The sequence below is a fragment of the Melitaea cinxia genome, chromosome 15 (genome assembly GCF_905220565.1).
Source record: "Melitaea cinxia chromosome 15, ilMelCinx1.1, whole genome shotgun sequence".
In the NCBI taxonomy this organism is placed as follows: Eukaryota; Metazoa; Arthropoda; class Insecta; order Lepidoptera; family Nymphalidae; genus Melitaea; species Melitaea cinxia.
Window position 1 is genome coordinate 13,433,816 of NC_059408.1, and position 26,240 is coordinate 13,460,055.

The 26,240-nt window shown below is 35.2% G+C and overlaps 3 protein-coding genes across 3 annotated transcripts; all 3 read right to left on the minus strand.

The window, feature by feature from the left end:
• Nucleotides 1-3,119: 3,119 nt before the first annotated feature.
• Nucleotides 3,120-10,007, minus strand: LOC123660079. Its single transcript, XM_045595188.1, has 7 exons — nucleotides 9,671-10,007; nucleotides 8,532-8,624; nucleotides 7,821-7,900; nucleotides 7,544-7,612; nucleotides 7,212-7,292; nucleotides 6,889-7,133; nucleotides 3,120-3,274 (listed from the first exon to the last, which is right to left on the minus strand). The coding sequence occupies exons 2-7, from the start codon at nucleotides 8,619-8,621 to the stop codon at nucleotides 3,210-3,212; spliced, it is 630 nt and encodes a 209-aa protein (XP_045451144.1). The 5' UTR covers nucleotides 8,622-8,624; nucleotides 9,671-10,007; the 3' UTR covers nucleotides 3,120-3,209.
• A 5,601-nt stretch (nucleotides 10,008-15,608) lies between these two features.
• Nucleotides 15,609-16,439, minus strand: LOC123660186. The gene has a single exon (XM_045595286.1). The coding sequence runs from the start codon at nucleotides 16,437-16,439 to the stop codon at nucleotides 15,609-15,611; it is 831 nt and encodes a 276-aa protein (XP_045451242.1).
• Nucleotides 16,440-16,448: 9 nt separating this feature from the next.
• LOC123660187 lies at nucleotides 16,449-17,579 on the minus strand. The gene has a single exon (XM_045595288.1). It carries the CDS (start codon nucleotides 17,577-17,579, stop codon nucleotides 16,449-16,451), a length of 1,131 nt encoding a protein of 376 aa, XP_045451244.1.
• Between the last annotated feature and the right edge of the window lie 8,661 nt (nucleotides 17,580-26,240).

Sequence of the window (26,240 nt, forward strand, 5' to 3'; positions counted from 1 at the left end):
AAAGTTTGTCCACCCTGGCAGAGCCCCGCATGCCAGGGTAAGGCTGGCCTTATTCTGGGTCGCCCGGTCCCAGGGCAATATGGCACGCTTACGACTAGGCTTGCCCCTAGCCATGCATCCATCCGCGCGGCAGACGTTGGATTGGCGGGGAGGGTAGGAATAGGGAAAGGGAAAGGATAGGTGGTGTGAAAAAGGAAGATTGGTAAGTTAGAGTGGGAAAATAGGAAATGTAGGATATTACCACCCAGGAGTGCAAGGGATAGGGCAGTAATAGCTAGGGAAGCCGGGGTCGCATACCCGTATACCATACCACAACTACCGGACAGGTAAGTTGGGATGAGTATCCCATGACTGTCAGAAATACAATATAATTATATAATGTTTATAGCAACTGTGATCAAATGATCATTGATTAATCATCTTTAATATATAACATTAATTGAAAAGCGCAGTCGAGTCGCCAACAAAATAGTTGTTTGCCTTGGTGTAATGATTTAAAAGTATCATTCATTCTTCCAAAATATTGAACTGGTCGTAATTATGGTCAATAGCAATGTCAATTTTACTGTACTGTAATGCTGAAACCACAGCGGGACAGTTGGTAAAGGACTTCGTTTTGGCTTTTTCTGTCGAAGAGAAATATTTACAATTGAGTTCATGTCACTCATGAAACTTTTTCAGAAAACCTTCAGCTCAAGATGGTTTTAGCCTTAGCATGGCACGAGAAACAAAATGGAAGATAATACTTAAAAGAGCGGCGTTAGAACTGCACTTTTAAAGGTTGACGACATAAGTATGTTGACAAAATATATCGTTTTCCAATTGTATTTTTATAATTAAGACGCCGTAGGTACACTAAAAACCAGCATGTTTTGGTACGTATTTTTGATTAATACAGCTACAGAACATTTTCCTTCATACCATAATGGAAAACCAACAATTGTTCTTTAAGCTTATTAGCATTTTACTCCTCAACATTCAGTTAAATTTTTCGATATAGCTAGGCTATAGCCAATGATATTTTTAGTTTCTATCCATATAAAGTATATCGACATGTTCTGAGGGTTGTCGGTTCGTGCATATGGCTCGAGGCAGCTGTTGCTCGTTACGCGTCGCCGCTGTTCAAATTCAACCACAATAATAAAAAAAAAACAGCTTGTATGCCCAACTAATAAACGTCCTGTCAGATCCACTGATAAAAAATCATTTATAGTCTTAATATTTAATTTTCATATGTAGCATTGATAGTATTTTTTCCCATTTAAATTTAATTGAGATCTGACAAGGACTTTTCGAGTTATATCTAATAATGAGTACATATTATACCGCATAACTTTTTACTGGGTGTAAAACTAACTAAACTGACTAAACTAAACTGTACTGGGAAAGCTGCAGCTGTCTTGTGGTCCCATTTAAATTTGATCGAGATCTGATGACTACTTTTTGAGTAATCTTTGATAACGCCTCTTTACTTGATTATTGTTGATGTGATTGAAGTCGGTTTTTTTTCGTTTGCTAGCAAACACAATTACTATAAACAAAAGTTCGTTGTTGTACGGTTCCTATATTCAAAAACGACTCATTTTGATTACGAACCGTTCGTGAAAAACAAATTGGTTTTGATAATAAGAACCGGGCGTCAATAGTTTCGATAGTGCTGGGAACACCTTTTCTCAGTTCTACGTGATGTCTTTATACTCTTACACCTACACGTTATCGCGTGCTGAGCGCGCCCCGCCCCGCTGCAAAAACTATTCATTTAGTATTTGTTGATACAAGTTAAATATTAATTCGTTCTTATCTGCATCGAAAGTCAATTACTTTTACATTTTTAAACGATGAATTGTTTCATTTTTAATTTATCTTTATGTGGCGCAAGCTATCATTATGTCGTTAATTCTCTAACATGTAAAGGGATGTGACAGTATAATTAGTTTTTACAACTTTGTTACGTCCGTAGAAATGTATGGCATTAAAAAGAATTTTTGTATGCAATTATTGTATGGTCGACCTTATTGTAATTGGTCAAGAGTGTATATATTTGTTGTTAGGTAAATTCCGATTCCTTGGGCATGTCGAAATAAAAAATTACATATGAGATTATGGTTCTCCACCTATCTGCCTAATATTTTGCAATTGCAGTAGTTTTAGTGTAAAAGTGAATATAACACAAACGCATTTTAACAAAATTGGTAATTTATACAAAGCATCATAGGATTTGCCGACGATCAACGTAAGATTGCCGGTGTAGGCTGGATGAGGATTGCGGAAAAACGGGATGTCTGCAGGCCTAGCATACGCGCCACGACAAAATTTTGTCTACCCCTTTTCTCGTATTATCTCTCTATGTCTACAGTAGCTAACATGCGTGCACGCGATACTCTTCTCGTTACGTCAATAGAAGAGATAATCATTAAATTTTAGTGATCTGTGATATTTATCTCTACGGAAGCTAACATGACATCGTAATTTTGTCGAATTTTGTCGTTTTAGGAAGAGAAACTTCTCGTTTTCAATATTATCGACGAGAAAGAAGATAAATAAAAAATAAATAAAATCGGGTGCCTATTTTTTGTATTCCATGGCGTTTCCCTATTATAATTATATAATTTCGGTATACGAAGAGCGGGAAATGCGAAAAGTCGAGTGAAGTGTGCCATATAATGACACAAAAAACGTATTTGCGCCCTGTTGCTTCTTATTCTAAATAATAATAATAATAATACTTTATTTCAGACCAAAGTATAAGTCCATATTGGGTTAGTACAACAAGACAAGACAACATTCAGAATAAAAAACAAAACAAAATTTTATTAAAAAAATCAATAAGTAAAAATAAAATTAAATAGAATAAAAGTAAAATCAATAATCAAAAAAAAAATCAAAAATTCAAAAAAATTTAAAAATTAAAAAAAAAAAAAAAAAAAAAAAAAAAAAAAAAAAAAAAAACAATGCGTGATAGAATTACAATTATCTAATGTGCGACAAGATATAAAGCACAACACGAGCATATTGTTTTACACATATAATTAAATTCATTTACTTACGCCGTTTTATTTTCCATATTAGATTTTTTAAATTAGATATACACTTTTTATCTTAGCCAAAAGGCCGAGAACATTGTTAACCTCTGACACCCTAGACCTTTTGACCGCGAACACCTGTCAAGCCCCGCGCGCGGCGCGCGAATTCGCGTCGTGCGAGTTACATCAGAAAAAACGTTCCTGTTCTTTTATTTGTTTACCGATTCTGATTTTGTTTTTTGATTCTGAATCTGGAATAAATTTCCAATATACATATATATAAATATAAAAGGATATTCTCATCTATAAACTTATAATATAGTAGAAAAGTGTAAGGTTGCACAAAAGTAGGCACAAAAGTGGAAAAATTGCTAAAGAAAAAGAACTGTTGTACATATTATGAAGATAAAGACTCATGTTTATAAATAAACATATATAAAACGATTGTGCATAATTGGTTTCGTCCCTTCGAAACAAATAAAAAAAGTTTAGCTCAATTGAAAATGTATCGACAGTACGAAAATTTTCGATCGATACCGCAGTCTTTGAAACCGCATTTCTTTATTCCGGATGAACATTTTTAGCTAAAAATGTGACAAATCTATAAAAAAACTATTGATATAAGATATCTGTAAAAGAAATACAAAAATATTTTGTATTTTTCTATATTTCCTTGAAAATGTCCAGCAAGGGTACGATATAACTATGTAAAAAGTTCGAACTTCGCTTTCACCTTGAAGCACATATGGAATATCGATATTATGATAAATAATAAATTCATGAGTTCTAATTTCAGTCTTCGATGTATTTTTACTCTCCTTTCATACAAAAAGTAGATAAAAATACGTTCGCAACTTAGGTCAATTCTAGTATGAGATTGTATGAGATCAATAGTGATGGGGTGTTAACTTCGTGATGTCGATAAAAATAATCATTTTATAAAAAATGATTTAGTGAACATTGAGCATGAATATAGTTATCGTGGAAATAAAATTTTATCGTCGTCATAATCTGAGCCTTCATCATCATCATCATCAGCAGTAACGCTTCAAAGCACGGGGTACTCTACATACTGAGATGAATTGACGATATTACGGGTCTGCGACGTTCGTCTGACATTTCAGAATGTGAATTGACAATATAACAAGAAATAGTGTAGTCTCAAATAGCTCCAGCAAACCAGTTCCTACTAGCAACCGTTCACGAGTTGACGCATGCATCAGCCACCTCCGAGCTCAACCATATTAGAGGGAACTCATCGACCCGACGCACGACAGCGCCACTAGTTTGAACATTTTCGTGAGCATGACCAAACCTCAAATCCACATATTATGATATTTTTAGACAAGATATTGAATTTTATATTCAAAGCTACAAACTACTAGCATTTCTGAATGTGAATTGACAATATAACAAGAAATAGTGTAGTCTCAAATAGCTCCAGCAGACCAGTTCCTACTAGCAACCGTTCACGAGTTGACGCATGCATCAGCCACCTCCGAGCTCAACCATATTAGAGGGAACTCAACGACCCGACGCACGACAGCGCCACTAGTTTGAACATTTTCGTGAGCATGACAAAACCTCAAATCCACATATTATGGTATTTTTAGACGAAATATTGAATTTTATATTCAAAGCTACAAACTACTAGCATTTCAGAAAGTGAATTGACAATATAACAAGAAATAGTGTAGTCTCAAATAGCTCCAGCAAACCAGTTCCTACTAGCAACCGTTCACGAGTTGACGCATGCATCAGCCACCTCCGAGCTCAACCATATTAGAGGGAACTCAACGACCCGACGCACGACAGGGCCACTTGTTTGAACATTTTCGTGAGCATGACAAAACCTCAAATCCACATATCATGATATTTTTTAGACAAGATATTGAATTTTATATTCAAAGCTACAAACTACTAGCATTTCAGAATGTGAATTGACAATATAACAAGAAATAGAGTTGTCTCAAAGAACTCGAGCAGACCCCTTAGCCACCCTTCATGTGTTAACGAATTCGGCCATTGAAAGCAAGTAGCACCAAAAATACTTCAAGTTTACTAGTATATCCTTCTTCCTACTATACTATACATACTATATACTATATTATATTACTATATAATATTATATTATTATATATAATAATATTATAAATGTGTAAGTTTGGATGTTTAGATGTTTGTTACTCAATTACGCAAAAACGGCTGAACGTATTTAGATGAAATTTTGCATACATGTACCTATTACGTGGAAAAGAACATAGGCTACCTTTTATCCCGATTTCCCAGGTTTAAAACCTATCCAGGTGGCTTTTCCTAAAACATTGATCAATGCATAGACCTACATCACACAACTTGCACTCGAATGTGACTTGTTTCGAGCAGACTATGCATCGTCGGCGGCTGGTCCTGCCATCAGCTCTTCGTTTGGTCACTGTTGATGGAAAATGCCACTCTGTGACGGGAGCACCGGATAAACCAGGATGTGTTCCAGGCCGACTTTGACGAGGGAAAGGGACCTTACTTAAATTGTCTTTTAAAATCTGTTCGACAAGTTCTAACCTAAAAACAATGTGTTCTACTTTCTTTCCCGTTGAAGCTGTAAAGCATATGCGAGCATTCAAAATGGACACATTAAGCAGATGCTTGAAAAGCTTCATAGTCCATTTCGAGCACCGCTTTCTTTCTATGAGGTATGCCTCTAGCATACCGTCTTTTAAATCCACCCCCCCCATATTTTTATTATAATCAAGCACTAATTGAGGCTTCCACTGAGCGGACCTAAATGCTTTTTCAGGACCTTGTGCTATCTGAGTACCATGATATGTGGAAATGAGTGACACTTTTTTCTTGTCGTGGTATGCCATCACAGTCATGTCCCCCGAATGTCTAGCCACAAATTGCCCAGCTTGCAATTTGCACTGCGTTATTAGAGGTGGCAAATGCTGGCGGTTTGGCCGTAAGGACCCCACAACATCAGTTTTATTCTTTTTTAGGAATCTGGTCAACAGAGGACTGTTGAACCAGTTATCCATAAAAAGCGTGTAGCCTTTGTTGAGGAGTGGGCGAACGAGAGAAAGAACAGTTGCTGTGCTCTTTAGCAATGACGCTGGGAAAGACGACTCGTGTGTGGTGTTCTTGCCAGTATACACAAAGAAAGACCACAGATACCCACTAGCCGACTCGCAAAGTTCGAAGGTTTTGATTCCGAACTTTGCGGCCTTAGTTTTTATATACTGGCGGAAGGACAAGTTGCCTTTCCACAGCGTCAGGCTTTCGTCAATGCATATTTCTTGCCGTGGGACGTACGCTGACTGGAATTTACAATTAAGGTGGGAAATGACAGGTTCAAGAAGAAACAAAGGGGAAGATTCAGGAGTGCGCAGGGAGATATTATTAAAATGAAGACATGAGCACATGCGCTCATATCTTTGGCGGGAAAACATTAGGCGGAAGCAGTTCGTAGAAAGAAGGGGGTTAGTTGAAAAACAAGATTTTATAGAAGGCATCCGGATGATGCCAAGCATCATCCAGAAAGAAAACAAGACTAAAATTTCATTTTTGTTAGTATCGTACCAGTCTGGCCATTGTTTAGACGCAGCGTACCTATTTGTCTCCACGACAAGATGGCTTAAAATGGCGTCATCCCAATACTGGGAAAACGCCTCATACGCCGTGGTGCACACGTTTTTGGGCCCTGTTTCTTGGACAAGAAAGGGCTCCCTACGGCCCTCGAATGAATCCATAGGACTCCATTCGAAGTGTAGGGCCTCTTCTTCCCCAGAAAACAGGGCCGCATCTCCATCGCCGTCCTCCGTGTCAATAACGTCTTCATCCGCCATCTGCCTGGCCCGTCGGGAAATACCTTTACGCTGCCGGATGTCTCGTTTTTCTATTACGGCCTGCACCTGAAGCCGTAATTCTTCCGGGACATCCGCATCGGTAATGTAAATTTCCCTGATGGGGTCGCCAGGTCTCCAGCTCGGGACTGCATCGTCGGCCATCCTCCCATAACCGCCCACTCTTCCACCTCCACGGCTACCACGCCCACTTCCTCGTCTGCGTCCGCCACGACCCCTTCTCTGGCCAATTATGACCACTGGCAACTCACTGTAAACAAAAAATGTATATTTGTAGGAATAGTAGATTTCGAAGCCAACATTTGTCTGAATCAAAATATATACGTACGATGTCGGCGAAGCGACGGTGCCTCGCGAGGTGGAGGGTATAGGTGAGGCGTCGCGTCGCGGAGGGGAGGGGGAAGCAATTCTGTGAACAAACGATATAACAATCATATATAATAATGTTTTTTACAGAAACATAAAAATGGTTTTTTTTTATTGTAAAATAATCATAAATATACATACGTGAGTGGAGAAATAGCCCCAATTGGTAATTGCGGAGAAGAAGGCGGAGAAGACGGCCGGGAAGACCAATGATGGTATGGATAATTTATACCATATATGTATATGCAATCAGCAAAATGTGCATCAAAAATTTATAAAAAAGAATGTACTTACGTCGTCTGGTCGACTTCGAATAACGCCTCTCCACTGTCGGTATAAATACCTGACAGATGGACTGGGATGCTAGAAATAAAATAAAATGATAATTATTTATTGTATTCCCGCAATATCGTACACCACCCCGGCATCACTCGTGGTACATATAACGCGCGGCTTTACTTATCAATAAATATTAAGTTTGTGTTGTGAAATAAAATAAATAAAATGTATGTTGAACATTCTCTTGTAAGCACAATGCTTGTAAACTACATGAAATGAAATGAAAGCTTACTTGACTTCGTCGGCCACAGCTTCCTCTACGACGTTTTCATCCACAGCCTCTTCATCATCATTTAATGCCTCCCAGAAGTCCTACAGGAATATGTCTGTCATTAAGGATAGTTTCATAAAGAAATGGGACCACGTGCATGTAATATGATGGGTCAGAAGTTTATGTGCGAAATTACCATCACAACAAACCACACCATATGTGTAAATAATAGTACCTGGGTGGCCGAGTTTTGCTTGGCGTTTACGTTTTTTCTCGCTTTTTTCAGACATGGAACCAAGCAAGATCGACTTTGCACCCCCAAAAACCAGAACAATTACAATCACAACACACCACACCATATGTATAAATAATGGCACCTGGGTGGCCGAGTTTTGCTTGGTGTTTACATTTTTTCTCGCTTTTTTTCAGACATGGAACCAAGCTAGATAGACTTTACACACCCAGAAACCAGATAAGGTCACACCATAAAATCTCTACACCAAACGTGCAAGTCGAGTCATTTCAAATTACCCAAAACCATATAGTACAAAACCAACATGGCCCGAGTTATTTATACTTGCGTGAAAATTCAGAACGCTATCCTCATAATTAGGACCCTGAATGTAGCATGTATTCCTGAAAAACATTAAATATATGAACAAAAATCCTGAATATCCAATTCTCTCCCTTCTTATTATTTTATAACACTTACGAGTAGTATATTTTACAAACCTCATTGTCATCTTCCGACAACTCATCGTTTTCTTCATGGAGGAGGTCAATAAATGATGATGGGGCGTCAGAAAAAGGATTCCAACTCATCTTCTATGAAACAACAAAGATACAAATGTTTAGAAAACTATTCGGAGTCGCACACAACAGTTATAATTTACCACAAGTATATTTAAAAAAAAGGACGAAACGTATTTTCGATGTCTCAAAAGAACGGAACAGATTTTTATGAAACTCGCAGTATACAAAAAAGAATTTCTTTAATCGAACTTGTAGTTCCGGAGATATGCGAACATAAACATATAAACATACTGAGCATTTCTGGAAATATTAAAAAAATCTATATATACCTATGGGTCGTACGGCCGGTAATACATATGGGTCGAATTGATAACCTCCTTTTTTGAAGTCGGGTTAAAATGTTATCGCAATCTCAAATACGGTTATGTCTGGTTAGGAATGCATATCCCCTCGACGACAGGCCCACGATTGTTATTTATTGCATTTTTTGTCTATAACCACGGCGAGTTCGAGGGCGAAAGTTTTAAGTGCTTACGATTTATGGCTTTGTTATCGTCGCGCGTGAGCATAAGACACAAAGAAACATTCAATAAATACATTCGAAAACGTCTAATGTTTTGTGCGTAATTGTTTGTCTTTCAAAAAAAGTATCTATAAATATATATGTATATATTTTATTGTATATAATAATTTATAAGACTGAAATCGTAAAAAAACATCAAAAAAAAACGACAACTTACAAAAGTAACAAAAGATTCGCAATAAATTATCGACACTATCGATATCAAAATGTCGATACCTTCCGTATCTAGGCTTCAAGTCAAGACTTCAAGGCTGGCCAAGATGGCGTCATATTTGTGTACTCGAGTTAGAAATTCGGAAATTGTGATTCGATATCGGACAATTATGAGAAAATAAGCCCAGCTACGAAAACTGAATACTTTTACGATGTACCACGGTCGTTTGTTATTCAATCAAGTTCGATTTGAGAGTAATCAACAACAAAATCACTTTGATTGATTGGGGAAAAAAATCAGTTTCAAATTTTAGACATCACATAAAAACACAAAGACAAAGCAAAATCATGTAATTGAGATATTATAAGACAGAATACTTACGATTTTCTCGAAATCCACACAAAAACACTCAATAACAAACACTAAAACCGGTTTATAATTATATTTTATGTCACTGACCGCACAGTACGAGCCAACACACACCAACGAAAAAGTCGACTAACTTCGCAGAGGCATAGCGATGCTTCCACTCACTCCATATGGACGGTTTATACGTCATTTGAAAGCGAATTTAAATGGTCGTATAGTCTCAGAACATTGCAAACAAAATTAGACCGTAGTATCTTCACAATAAAATAAATTTTCGCAGGCAAGCCTCAGGTTCACATGTGAACTAGCGGTGCCTGACAAAAGGAAATTTGTTTGATTCACATGTGAACCGTCAGGGCGTCAGAGGTTAAATAAAACATGTGTCACTCGTTTGAAATTATACAAACGTTGGCTCATCCCGGTTTGGCACGATTGGTCAATAACCTTGTAAATTCAACTTTACGACATAAGAAATAAGAATGATATTCAGTTGTGATTATGGTTGATAATGTTTCTCTACTCGACAAGGCGAAGTCTTCGGAAGAGAATTTTGTCTCTCGTAGTGCGCATGTTAGGGTAATCGAGAAAATACTCGATGTAGACATTATCTCTCTCTCTCGTCAAGAGATATCTCGTTGTATGCATGCTAGGCCGGCTGGCGTGAACTTGGGGAGACCTATCTTCAGCAGTGAACTGCAACAGGGTAAACATTCATAGGATTTAATCAAATAACTAAACTAAATGTAAAATGTATGTAAAAATAAGACTATAATACTTATGTTACAGATAACTTATACAGTAAAAACCTGTTCGTATTACAAAGCTTATCATTTAAGTGCCATTTAAAAACGGTGACGATTAATTATTGAATATTTGAATAATAATCACTTGTTGTTCTAATTTTTTGTAGACGTATTAGAAATTTTAAATGTTAATTATTACAAAACACTCGTAAATACTTTATTTTCAAACTACTTTAAATTTGGAACAATTGCTTCACAAGTTAAAGTGAAAATGTATGGTCATAATTTCTATCACTAATGGTATGTAAGTACTTAATGTATTTTTAACAGAATGCAGTAAAAATTATACAGGCAGTAAAATATTATGACATCATAAAAAAACATCAGTTTTACATTGTGTGAATATGACTTAACATGGCACAGAGTATTTGAGTCATCTAAGTATATAACATTCTCCAATATGGAGAAAGAGGCCTTTGGCCAGTCAGAAAAAAACATAACGTTTTGTGCTAGTTTTTCGCTACAGCAATGGATTTTAAGTTCACTTTTTTGGCGATTGCTTTGTCATTTCATTGCAAAAAAAGCATGTTTTCAATTACAAGTCTTCAGCCGCGTAGTCAGGCGATATTCTATTTTACATTTTAAAGTTAGTCTGTATATTTATTTTCTTCGGTCGTCTGTAAAAGTTTTTGTATACGTTTAGTTTATATATTGTGTACCTTCTTAAGGTCTCGCATGTGATATATTTATAAAGAAACTTCTACAAAAATAAAAATAATAATTATATATTGTATTAATACGTGAAGCAAATGAGTATGAAATGAAGAGTATGAAATTTTTTATACTTATAGTTTATATAGAGAAGTGCAGAAAGCTATTTTTTTAAATTATGCATAAAAATGTATGAAATTAATAAACATTACATAACACACACTACCGTGCATTTGACACACGCATATTATACTCTTTTGTTAACCGACTTCCAAAAAAGGAGGAGGTTCTCAATTCGACTGTATTTCTTTTTTTTTTTGTATGTTACATCAGAAGTTTTGACCGGGTGGACCGATTTCGACAAATTTTGTTTTAATCGAAAGGTGGCGTGTGCCAATTGGTCTCATTTAAATTTATTTGAGATCTAACAACTACTTTTCGAGTTATATCTAATAATGCGTTTTTACTTGACGCTTTTTTCGTCAACCTACGTTGTATTATACCGCATAACTTTCTACTGGATGTAACGATTTTGCTAATTCTTTTTTTATTAGAAAGGGGATATCCCTAGGTTAGTACCATTATAAGGAAACCAGGATCTGATGATGGGATCCCAGAGAAATCGAGGGAAACTCTCGAAAATCCTCAATAACTTTTTACTGGGTGTACCGATTTTGATAATTTTTAATTTAATCGAAAGCTGATGCTTATCATGTGGTCACATATAAATTTTATCGGGATCTGATAACTACTTTTTGAGTAATCTTTGATAACGCGTAGTTGCTTGACTATTTTTTCGTCGATCTACGTTGTATTACTTGTCGATGTAATTGAAGTCGGTTTTTTTTTTCGTTTACGAGCAAACACAATTATTGATTGTCAAAGTTAGTAGTCAAATTATTTTTTTTTAAATGGTTCTTAATTTTAAGTTTTTTTTTTAAATACATATTTTTAGTTATAGTCGAATTTAGGCCACGGGGCGACCACTAATAGTTGTAATAGTTATGTAAATACTTTGAAATTGCGAGTGTCGTTTCAACAACATTCTGTTGATGCAAGTTAAGTCAAATTGCAACAGAACTTATCTAATCGTAAATCTAACCTCTGACACTTAACAATGAACGTTGAACCGAGGCTTCGAAATTTCATAACGTATTGAGAGGACATTTGGTGGTATTGAGAGGTCGCCGTGAGGTCGAGTGAGTCATTGACAGGGTTACCATAAACCAGGATTTATCCGGATATATCTTGATTCTTAGGGTTTTTATTTATCCTGAATTTATATTAGTCTGTACTGAATTGAAACTAATTTTAAACGTCCTACTTTAGAGAAAAGACCTCTTCTTCATATAAGAGACTGTTGTCAGTTTCCGCTTCCCTATTGGTTGGCAGGTATTTTGTCTACCAAGAGTAAAAGTCGTTATCATGTGTTTATGATAACAACCGGGGCACGGCACTAATAATAATAACTATTGGCTTTAGGGACGTTGGTAACAACTGCAAGAACAGACAACCTAAAACATATATTCGAAAAAACACAAGAATCTACGTACACATTACACAACTATTCACAAACTTTGTGTATAACAAATTATTATGTATTTTCATACACTTTTCATCTTATCGTCGCTTCGCGCGTCGCACGGTAGGCTGAAAATCGACTTTCATGAACATCCCGAGTAGAATTTTTTTCGTCTTCCTTAGAAGGACCGGACAATTATATTTTTTTTTTGCGAAAAATTTGTATGGGCTCTTAAGAAAAATCCGATTACCTTTGGAACTCAAGAAAAACTGTATTATTCTTTGACATGTCATACAAACGAAAAATTAAATAAATTACTGTATTATTAGGGATAATTCAGAAAGTACTAGTCAGACCTTAATCAAAGTAACACACACAACTTCACGAAAAATACCAGCTTACAAATAAAAAAATAAACATAAAAAAGCGCGTCTAATTGAGAACGAAAAAAAGAAGTTTGACAAATATAAAAAATATTTTCAGTGGAAAGTCTAAAAACCAACTTAGATTTATTTGGAGTTCTGAAGAAGAGGGGGGGGGGTCTGTTTTCGAGGTTTGTCGAGTTTCAAATTTTTTGTAATGGTAACCCTACTTACCGCAAAACCGGATTCGCCGGCCGGCGTTACTCCGGTTTGGCTACAACGACTCGCCGGTATCGGGATTAGAAAAGAAATTTATATCGAAAGTCGTCGAGCAATCTATTGCGTATTCGATTTACTCGTTTTACTGTTTTTCTCAATCTTACATAATTACTGTCGCTATTACTTGAAACTTTATTAAATATAAACAGACTTTATAGAGAGGTCCAATCTCCTTCGTGTCTTCTCCATTCTACTCGACATTGGCGAAGTCATCCATACTGTTTGGCCGCTAGTGAAGGTCATTAATTTAAATAAATTAATATATTATGAGAGGTGATGAGTTCTGTTACTTTACGTATGTGGAAAATATTTTTCAACTATAGGACAACGTATCTAAATGTATATAGATTTCTAAGAAATTATTATATTCAAATCATATTTTTTTCATAAAGCCTATTTATTGATGAAGATAATTTGCCTTCAAATATCACATTAAGACTCCGGCTACCCGTAAAATTAAAAGATATACTTTAACTTGCACAAAATAACTCGTATCAGAGATTTTATCTTTATCAACATGTAGTGAGACAGGCCCTAAGTCTTCTTATTCTTAATGTGTATTATACTATATTTAATGTGTATTATATCATTTTATCGTAATATGGTATAATATTATCGTGATAATACCTAAGTTGTTAGCTGACTTTTTTATAGAAATATTTTTTCCGCAATGGTTCGTCGTCCAAATACAATGTAGATAACGGAGCGTCTGATAAGATTACAGTGTTTGCGCTTTGGACGAAGTACGTGTAGTCTAAGAGTTGGCGAGTGACTAATTTCCTTGACACAACATTACAACACTAGATTTTTATATTTGTAAGACATTCAACTAGACGATTGTTTCTCGCAGTCGTCATAGCAACTGTCTTGGATTCGATCGGCAACGAGCTGGGCCTTTTATAAATAAAACTACAACTGGGTAGTTGTGTTGTTTCCTGGACTCAAGGGTTCCCATCTAGAAATGTTGAATATTTGTCGCTTATTTTTTTTTTAAATACATGCATACCTAAGTGTATACAAGGTTCAGCCTGTAACATCCCACTGCTGGGCATAGGAGTTTTTCTTTATGTAGATGAAGGGTCGGAGTTTAATCCATCATGCTGCTCCACTGCGGGTTGGCGTATTTATTCCCTACTATGAGTCATCACTATCGGGTGAATATGATAACAACCGGGATAGACTACTTAACGTGCTCCCCAAGGCACGCTGGGGAAACACACAAGGGCAGACAACCGGAGACTGGAAATTATTATAAAATACATTGTTAAGTAAGTAGCACCAAAGTTATGGATTTATGTAAGTAATTACACTAACATACTGAAATAAATTTCTCGCCAGCTCTTAGTAGCTGTTCTAAAACTTAACACACATTTTTGTTCTAATGATCTAATTCTGTTAAAAGGGCTTTTTGAGATTATCGTCCAAGAATGTGTGCATTAACTGCTTTATATGTTAAAAGTAACCTTAATAGAGTATGTAAAGTGGCCTATATTATTTATTAACAAAGCAGAATGGCTTAAATAACGTGGGAAGAATATGTGAAATAATTAAAAATATATATGTAAACTAGCTGTGCCCGCGACTTCTGCCGCGTCGAATTTAACAAAATATTTATTGTTCAGTTCGCAGTAATTTTAAATAAAAATCTAAAATATAAGTAGCCTAAGTTAAAGCCCGTCAAAATCGGTCTAGCCGTTTCAGAGATAAGCCGGAACAAACAGACAGACAGACAAAAATTATAAAAAAAAAATATTTTGGTTTATGTACCGGGTATACTTAATTTATATTACTATTGTGTGTACTTAAGAATGTAATAATAATAATAATAATATAATAATAATTTCTTTATTTCAGGTAACAATTGACCCATAAAACAATTCGTCTTAAACAATTCTTATAACAACTAGAAAAATTAATGAATGTCACGACAATTTGTAAAATACAATAATAAAATAATAAAATCACATTAACAATAAACAATACCTAATACAAATAAATAATTTTAACAATAATTTCATTATATTAAAACTAAAACAACTAATTACAACTACACAATGTCAAATATGATATTTAATAAAATAGATGTGCATACATATAACGGACACGTAAATTTTACTATTTAAAAATAAAAACATGTACCCAATAAAAACATAATATAAATCTAATGTATTATTCACTTCGATATCTAAGGCAAATACAACTTACAAAAAAAATAAATAAATAAAATAAAATTAATAAATGTCACGACAATTTGAAAAATACAATTACAATAATAAAATGAAACTAATTACAATCACACAATGTCCAATATGAATAATAATAATAATTAATATTTAAAGCTTTCGCTCCGGCATTTGTATCGCAAGGTGTCTATCGCAGCAATGCCGGAGGTAGAAGCAGTCAAAACGCTCCGCGATCATCTTCAGCACACTGTTTTGGCTGCCCCTTACTCTACGCACAAAAGATGCGCATCGCTTACGCATGGTGGTGTGGAAGCAGTCGGTTCTTGCGTCTGCAAACATGCCTGAGGCGCTGCAGCATCGGGGCAGCCCCAACAGTATCCTGAATGCATTATTGTAGAGGACACGGAGGTCACTGTATCTTTTCTTTGTGTAGTCAGCCCATAAGCTACACGTATAAAACGAGGTACAATATGCTCTAAAAAGTGTTATCTTTACTTGGGCTGAGCAACGAGCAAACCTTCGAGCTAACATGTTCGCTCTAACTGACAGTGCCCTCCGCTCCCTCTCAATGTCTGCATCATCCTTGAGACAAGTAGTAACTATATGCCCTAGATACTTAAACTGATCCACCATTTTTAAGGGTACACCAGAGAGAAGCATGTGTGAGCTATTCGGGGGGCATTTTGTTCCGATAGCCCCAAAGACCATGCATTTGCTTTTTAAAACGTTATATTTTAAGCCATGATAACACGCGTAATCCTCACATGTCTGTACTAGCTGTCTCATTCCACTGATTGACGCACTCAGCAGTACCATGTCGTCCGCATAATTTATATTATTTACGCATACTCCATCAACATGACAGCCGACATGCTGCCTGCTGAGCGCGACGATCAGGTCATCCATGTAGAGGTTAAAAAGTGTTGGAGATGTTAACCCCCCTTGCCTGACTCCACATTCGAGCCGATACGGATCAGACATTGTCCCCGCCTATCGAACGCTATTGGTCTGGTTCGCGTACCAATATCGAAATATATTTATAATTCCCTGCGGTAACCCAACTCGCTCGAGTTTCTTCCAAAGTAAATCATATACCACCAGGTCAAAAGCTTTAGACAAATCGAGGAAGCACGCGTACACAGGTGTCTTGCGACTTGTGTAGTATTTGACGGTGTGCTTAAGGCACAGTATAGCACTCTCTGTAGACAGGTGAGGGCGAAAACCGAATTGATTATCGTGCAGCTTTATGTGTTTTCTCAACTGCGCGTTAAGCAATCCGTCAAACACCTTGGCCATGATAGTGGCAAGCGATATAGGCCTGTAGTTATGTTTGTCAGCAAGGTTACCAGTTTTATTTTTCACGACACGAACTACTACCCTTTTCATGAGATCATCCGGCAGGTAGGAATGACCCACGCAGAGTGAATAAAACAGAGCCAATAGCTTAAAAATAAGAGGTCCAGCGTGCTGGAGATGCTCAATGCTGAGTCCATCGTGGCCTGGAGACTTACCTCTGTCCATTTGTCGTATAACTTTATATATATCTTCGGGAAGGAATGAGATCCTATCACCTTTCTCGTTCATGTCAGCATTGTGCACCTCCATCATAGGACCCACATGTGACTTAACACAAAAATTTGCCCTAAAGATGTTAGCTATGTCCTTGGGCGCGCTTGAGCCATCAACGCTCACCGGTAGGCCAGGCCGTAAATTCGTTTTACTTGTCTCGCGCCAGAATCCACGAAAATCACCATTACAGTGTTTCTTAACAAGAATATCCATTCTTAATTGCTCCTGGTGATCTTGGCACCATTTTAATTGTGATTTAAACTTTCTTCTACTTTCAACCATCTCGTGATAAATAAGACCAGATTTAGGTTTACCATAGAGCACCCATTTCGTGAAACTAGTCCTGGCCACCCGGTGAGCGTCGCTGACGTGCTTGTTCCATCCCACCACGCGCGAGCCACCACCGAACCGTCTCTTACTCCCACGACTCACCAACGCCGCATCTCTCAAAGCAGACACAATGTCCGAGTAAAAACCGTTCAGAATACGCCTGTGATCATGGCTTTTACAAAAACAGTTACAATTTAAAAGGTCTGAAGTAATGTCAATCATTTTTAATCGATCGTTGCACTCTTTTGTATACATATCCACTTGCTTCTTATCTCGAACACCCCATAAAATATTTGTATTAATATGTTCAATGTCCGGTAAAACAGTAGGGGTAAGTGATGTTAAGTTACATGTTATAACAAGTGGATAGTGATCAGTAAAAAGATAGTCATCAATAAAAAGCGGTTATTTTAATATTACAAACAGATACTCCAATTTTATTTATTTGTATAGAATGTATCATGATTACTTGGTAGACGCACTGTCTTACAAACTGGCATTTTATGAAATTTTCTGATTGTCTGCGTAATTATCTTAACTTAACATTCCGTAAGAACAGCTTCCTCACATAGAAATATACACAGACAAAATAAACCGAATTAATCCAGATTTTTCTCAAGCTTAGTGCTTAAGTGTATTGGGTTACTTCTATAAATATTATATACCATTATATATGATTACTATAAAGTTCTAGATAGTTATACTTAACTATTTTTACTGGCTCTTTTTATACAGGTAATCTAATCCGGTGCGAAAACTCAAAACGTTACCAACTTTAGTCTTCTGCGTTTTTTTTTTCGTATATATTTGATCGAAAATCGCTTTAAAATTTCTCAGATAATTCAAACATTGATTTTTAAAATAATGTTAAAAATGCATACTTTGAAATAATGATATCCCATAAACCTCTACTTTCAATTTTTTATCAAAAGAAAGTGAAAATGTATGGACTGCTGGTACATAAAAATATTTAATTGAAATATCATACTTGCAAACATTGCAATAATTTTTTTAAACTTTATCGTATTATTCTTCTTCGGTTATTAAATTGAATATCGGTTTTAATTGTCGTAATTGTAAAAAGTAATTAATTATAACAGGTTTGCTCGCAAACGAAAAAAACCAACTTTAATTATTTACTCACAAAGTAATCATCAGATCTCAATTTTATTTCAATAAGACCACATGACAAGCATCAGCTTTCGATTAAAACAAGAATCATTAAAATCGGTACATCGAGTAAAAAGTTATGCGGTTATAATACAACGTAGGTCAACGAAAAAATAGTTAAATAAATACGCATTATTACATACTAGTGGTCCCCCAGAGGTCGATATTCGACCACAAGTAAAAATTTAAATTAAAGAAAACCGAAAAATTATGAAAATAAAGAACCTTTTTTAAAATATTTTAATTTGACTACAGACTGACAATCAACAAAAGAGTATAATAAGCGTATGTGTGTAAGCGTATATAAAAAATATATATATATATATATATTAGCATTCTACACTCCTTCCCTATATAAACTAGTAGTGTACGAAATTTCACACTCCTTCGTCCGCGCAATTTTCGTAAAAAGGGGTACAAAGTTTATGCTTCACGTATTAATATTACATATAAGTCGAAAAGCACTTGTTAGATCTCAATTAATATTAAAAATTAAAATGCATTAAAAATCATCGAAATCGGGTCCACCCAGTCATAAGCTCTGAGGTAACATACATAAAAGAAATACAATTGAATTGAGATCCTCCTCTTTATTTAGAAGTCGCTTAAAATGTAATTAATCGCCATGTTTAATAACGTTAAGGGCGTGTGCTCGGTTCAGTCACGTCGCAAGATAAGACATTGAAAAACTCTTCAATCATTATTATTGATAACAAATATTACAATTTCTCTATAATATCCAGTTTACATATTTGCAGTAAATATTAAAATGGAATAATGTTTTTATAAAAAACAATACTTTTATACAATTACGCAATATGTAATGTGTGTATGTGTAAATACAATTCTATGAATTTTTATTGTTATCTTTTTATTTTAATTGGATAATAAATGCCTCGTGTTAAGCTCTTACCAGTAGGTCGAAATTTCTATCTTTGAGGTCCGATAAAACAATACAAGCTTAACTGCTCAGAAAACTGTATAGCCTATGTATACATTCGTATAGTTACAACAAATTACTGTGACTAATGCTCAAATCTAAATAAATAAACCACCGCAATATATGTACGCGAATGACTTCCGAAACGCTGCACTAAAGTTAGGACAAGTAATTCAATTTATAGAACACCTTCTTTTATTTACAATTCAATCAATTTATACCCTAAAGTGCCGCTAGTGGGAAAGCTTTGGGGTAGTTCTGATTTCTTTCATTCTTTACGTATTTTAAAAGAGAAAGAAATCATCAGAACCACTTACCCCAAAACTTTCCTAGTACAAACACAATTTAATTAAACTATTAAAACAAAACTAAAGACATGTTTGTAATTAATTGAATTTTCTCAAGTGTAGTAATAACTGACAAAGAGGAAGTTAAACTATGACAAAAGATTCATAAATTTACTGTAATGTCTTTACTTAGAGAAAGTTGGTTATTCACATTCAAGCAACCTGAGAGTAGATTAAATCAAAGCTATATATGGTTGTAAACATACAGTTTTTAACATGTGCCACACTACCTCCGAGTTTTATTACATAAGCATATGACACGAGGTTTGCTACTGTTTGTTAATCATATAACTTTACCTTTTTCAGCCTCTTCGATGTCGTAATTTTCTCAAGCTATTTTTCTTCTATTACGGTTACCGTCTCCGAGTGTAACTGTTTTTCACCGCCGCAAATCTCTGCTTATTTTCTAAATTGTGGTCGTCATGGCTTGTTAGAATGTTATGTTTTATTTTTAATAGAAACGTGCTATCTCGTCCAACTGTGTTCGGACATTGCCCTTTTTTAATCTTCTAAAAAGAAGGTTGTCTATACAACAGTAATTTTTTTATATTTTTGGCGATATCTAAGTCAACCAATTGTGTGCCGATTTTAGATTAATTTCAGACATTTTGTAAAAAAGGATAAGCAACTTGTAATATTAAGAATTATAAGAAAATCTCTGTTTCCTTCCATATTTCGTTTTGTTGTGAATTATTTATATCAGTACTCTTGAATCGTAATTTCCAGTTACATATTACAGCTCACTAGCGCTGTACTGTTATTTATTATTTATTTTTATAGATATCGAGTATGTGGCTTATTTATCTGATATTTTCTTGGCGTCTCGATCTATAAATATTGACAGTATTCATTATTTCTGATACATAATCTGTGTATTGGTTGTACATGAATAGGCGCGAAGTTTTTTTTTCATTATCACTAGAGTGGCAAACAAGTTTACGATACGTTTCTAGCATTTTCGTTGTCTATCTAACAGGCGGATGTCCTTGCGATAGAGCCCTAGGACTGCTTTAATATGACAAACTCTTGTAACTTTTTTGGATGAAAAACGATTTAATGCATATACCAATTTTTAAATAAATATTGTTTTATGACAGAGAATTAGACTTAATAAGAATTTGGATGTATATAATTCTGGCTCATATATGACTGACTAGAATTGCCCCGCGGTTTCACACACGTTAATTTAAAAAAAATAGCCTTTCTTGGTAAATGGGCTATCGAACACAAAAAAATAATTTCTCAATTCTAACCAGAGAGTAGCGCGTTTAAACAAACAAATACATTTTAAGCTTTATAATATTAGTATAGACATAATTAGGCTCATATAAGTATGCATTAAAACATCTTGACTAAATAATTCTCGGAAACATGAGTTCCAAACAACACTCCTTAAAATTATGTTAAACTAAGAGTTATGGTAACCTCTTTTGCTCGTTAGCAATCTATTTTCTTTAAAATAGACCTAATTATAAGTATATTTACATTTACGGTTACTTTCTAATTCAACATTATTTTCGATTAACCCAGACAATATGAAAATATAATTCAACTGGTGTAACCTGCATCATATCAGTTAGTTCATTATTCAAATACACCTTTATAATCCACTATGCTCCATTTGCTCTTCCAAGTAAGCAAAGCAAGTGAACTAAACAATAAAAAGAACTAAAAATTATTAATAAACACTACTTTATGCGTCTTTGATTCTCGTATCTACCGTCACAGTTCCCATTAGCACAACTATTTCTAGAATCGTAATGCGCGGCGCAACCTCAAGTCAATGGGGCAAGTGATTATGTAATCCCATTGTAAACTCTGTTCACATGAAGACTAGCACGAAGCTACTTTAAAATGTCCGGTGATCCAAGTAGACTCGTTTGTATTATTAATTTATTATTAAAATGTGCTCAATGATTCAATGATTCAATTCGTCTTTTGGTGATTTTAGTAAAAAATTGAATTACTTAGAACACCTTAATGATTTTATATGTAATATTTTGTAGATATTTTTTTTGTTATCTCTAGAATAAGAGAGAGATATGGTTTACTTACCTTCATAATTTGCAATTTGTTACTTCATATTACTCACGCCAGACCATCCGCTTGGGATTTGAATTTGGGGAGGCCTATGTCCAGCTGTGGTCTGCAATAGGCTGAACTGACTTACTGATCATAGTATAGGTACAATTTCTCGCAATGTTATTTTAGAAATTAAAGTAACAAATAATTGCGTGTCTTTTAAGTTAGGTAAAGTATTTCCAAAGACCACAAAACCACATGTTCGCATACCTTACGTTACAAGGACGCTAAAATTATCACAATAACGCACCCTAAGTGTTAAATATATGGACGTGACTAATTGTTTGTGACACGACAAGTGGCCAAGTAACGTCATAACTATCGACAAAATAGTTTTTATTAATCCTTATGTATATAGTAAAAGTGATAAAGGAACCTTCTGGAAATTACCGTCCATCTTTCGTTTTTTTTTTTTTAAGATTACTCAAGCGCCCCTTATGGTCACGTAATCAGTAGCAGATGTGATTCTTGTGTCGGAGGTCCGAATACACATACCACAAGCCCGAACCATTACAACTAGAAACAGTATATAGAAACCTATATAGAAACGGGAGTTGAATGCACGACGGTTTAACCGCACAAATCAATTAGTGGCAAACCACTTCGCGAAACTGCCTCAAATTAGTGATTTGTGAATATCTTTGCTGTTTATGTTAGTATGAAAGTGCTAGTAGTAGTAGATTCAAGAGCTGGCGCAAGAAGCGTCGACTGTTGCGGGACTTGCTAAATATCCAAATATATATAAATCTCGTGTCACAATGTTTGTCCTCAATGGACTCCTAAACTACTTAACCGATTTTAGTCAAATTTGCATAACGTGTGCAGTTTGATCCAACTTAAAAGATAGGCTATATTTTATTTTGATATATTATGTTATTATTATATTTCAGAAAAAAAATAAGGTGATACGAAGTTCGCCAGGGCAGCTAGTCATATAATAAATATTATACTCACGTAGCAATTGCTGTATGAACACATATTTCAATATCTCGTACGTCTTCATTCATACAGACTTTTAAACTGATGCCAAAGGTAATTAAAATGATAAATAACAAATGCATTTTGCCACAAGAGTTTGAATTTAAGCTCATCGAATCCAAGCCGTTCTTATGAACAGGTCTGTATCTATGTACTATTATTATTAGTAAGGTACTCATGCCATTTAAATGCCCTCAGTTTCTGTCGAATTGGGTTAATCAAATGCACGGGTACACGTGTAACAGTGAGGCGTAAGCCCTTCGATGGCGGTACAAGAGTTAAAAATAAGATGTTATATTTGAATGTACATATTATTGACAAAAAAAAAATAACACACTCAACATACATTGTACATATGTAGCTATCCATAAGCTTGACGTACACATAGTACCTCTCACCAAGAAGACTAGAAATAAAGACAACTACATAATCATGTAGACATACATATTGTAGTTATATCCTGCTATACTAATGTATTGGTTTCAAATATTTTACGGCTAATGTTAGCGATAACAAATGGCTGTTATATCAAGCCAAACCGATGACGTCAGCCAAGGGCACGTGGGCATGCTTTCAAGGACATCGGAATTTGTATGTGGCTTTATATTGTGTTTAAGTGACGGTTAAAAAATTGTAATAATACAATAACTCAGATTCTTTTTTTGCAAATTTTTAACTACAAATGTTTCGACTTTTTGGCGAATTGATTCTTAATACTGGTCTTATAAAAATACTGACGTTATTTACTAGGTACTCGACTTATACTTTTGCAGAAAATCCTCGTGACGTTCCTATTATTACAGTGTTGTGCACTAATCTCATTCGACTCTAGAGAAAAAAAAATGTTTGAAGCTGCTAGTATAAAAAAGCCGAACCGAAAACATAACTGCAAAATGCCATTTCATATATGACAATAAATTGATTATAATGATTTATTATGAAAGTAAATTAAAATCATAATTAGTACTGGTTTCAATATATGTAAAGTAGACCGCGCTTCGGCTTATGTACACGACGTCATGCGAATCAACGGTCGAGGACGCTTCTGATAAGTGTTTAAATAGGGAACTCGTAACGGTCACATCCGAATTTACATACGTTACTGAGAATTTATATTAATTTCTAGCTGACATGAAGAAGAAGAAATATACTTTATTGTGCATATTACAAGCTAACATAACATACATCTTTAAAAATAAAACTTGCAAAACAATATTATGGAACAAAGGCGGTCTTATCGCTAGGTAAGCGATTTCTTCCAGACAACATTGGGGTAGAGGAGATTTTAAAATAAAAAGAGTAGGGTTATCAAAAGGCAAAATAGAAAATTAAAAACAAAGTAGATCCTACAATCTGATAATACAATAATATATATACATGACATGATAGGCGTGCTGTCTTTTCTAACAGTCAAACGCGTTCAGCTTAAACTATATCAGTAATAACTTTTTACAAAATATTACAAACTTTAAAAATTTTAAAATGTTATTGAAAGACATTGTCAATTTGTATCGTTTTTTCGCCAAGGGAAATAGGATTTAAATATTATAAACACAGTTGACCCCGCGAACGTTGTTTTGCCATATATGTTATTATCATCTCCCTTAACCCCCCCCCCCCCCCCCCCGTACAACTTAGGGATATGAAAAATAGATGTTAGCCGATTCTCAGGCCTACCCGATATGTACACAAAATTTCATAAAAATTGATCCAGCCGTTTCGGAGGAGTATTGTAACTAACATTGTGACACGAGAATTTCATATATAAAATATTTACTAGCTATAGACAATAAAGATTTCAAGCGTATCTTACAACAAACCCGGTGTATCGTTTTTGTGAATCGTAAGTTATTGCAATTGTTATTTCTCGACACGAATGTTAAATAAGGTCACAAATAAGAAACTTGAATATGTAAATTTCAAAACAGTATTTTTAAAATAAGCGTTTAAATTCTGTCATGTTGCATTTCAAGCTCAGTAAATACAAAAATGGTTAACAAAGTTGTTTCGCTTTCAGAAAAGAAGTTTTCTTTGTAGACATTACAATTCGAACGACATCGTCATTACAACGGGGAAAGTAGGTAAATTGGACACGGTTTGAAAATACTTGGAACAAGCAATCGCTTTTAAATCTATATCTATAATAATATATATAAAAGCGAAAGGTCACTCACTCATCACGAAATCTCCGAAACTATAACACCTACAAACTTGAAATTTGGCAGGTAGGCTCCTTATAGGACGTAGACATCCGCTAAGAACGGATTTTATGATACTCGACCCCTAAGGGGGTAAAACGGGGGTTGGAAGTTTGTATGAAAGTCCTATTTTTTTGAAGTAAGAGACTTGAAATTTAAAATGTATACTCTATAGATGATGAGAAGGCGTTAAAATAATGTATCCTTAGAAATTAACTCCCTTTTGGGGTTAAAACGGGGGATGGTAGGTTGACTCCCTCATCACGAAATCTCCGAAACTATAACACCTACAAACTTGAAATTTGGCAGGTAGGCTCCTTATAGGAAGTAGACATCCGCTAAGAACGGATTTTACGAAACTCGACCCCTAAGGGGGTAAAATGGGGGTTGAAAGTTTGTATGAGAGTCCCGTGTTTTTGAAGTAAGAGACTTGAAATTTAAAATGTATACCTTATAGATGATGAGAAGGTGTTCAAATAATGTATCTTTAGAAATCAACTCCCTTATGGGGTTAAAACGAGGGATGGTAGGTTTACTCACTCATCACGAAATCTCCGAAACTATAGTATCTACAAACTTGAAATTTAGCAGATTAGGCTCATTATAGGGCGTAGACATTCGCTAAGAACGGATTTTACGAAATTCGACCCCTAAGGGGGTAAAACGGGGGTTGGAAGTTTGTATGAAACTTCTATGTTTTTGAAGTAAGAGACTTGAAATTTAAAATGTTCGCTCTTTAGATGGTGAGAAGGTGTTCAAATAATGTATCTTTAGAAAGCAACTCCCTTTTGGGGTTAAAACGGGGGATGGTAGATTGATTCACTCATCACGAAATCTCCGAAACTATAACAGCTACAAACTTGAAATTTGGCAGGTAGGTTCCTTATAAGGCGTATTTTGCGAAACTCGACCCCTGAGGGGGTAAAACGGGGGTTGGAAGTTTGTATGAACGTCCTATGTTTTTGAAGTAAGAGAGTTGAAATTTAAAATGTATGCTCTACAGATGGTAAAAAGGGGTTCAAATAATTCATCGTAATCTATATATGTAAAAGAGAAAGGTCACTGACTCACTCATCACAAGAACTCAAAAACCGCTCGATGGTCCATCTATCCAGGATGGACAAAGATGAAATTTGGCAGGGAGGTAGATTATAGTTAGTTTACGTCC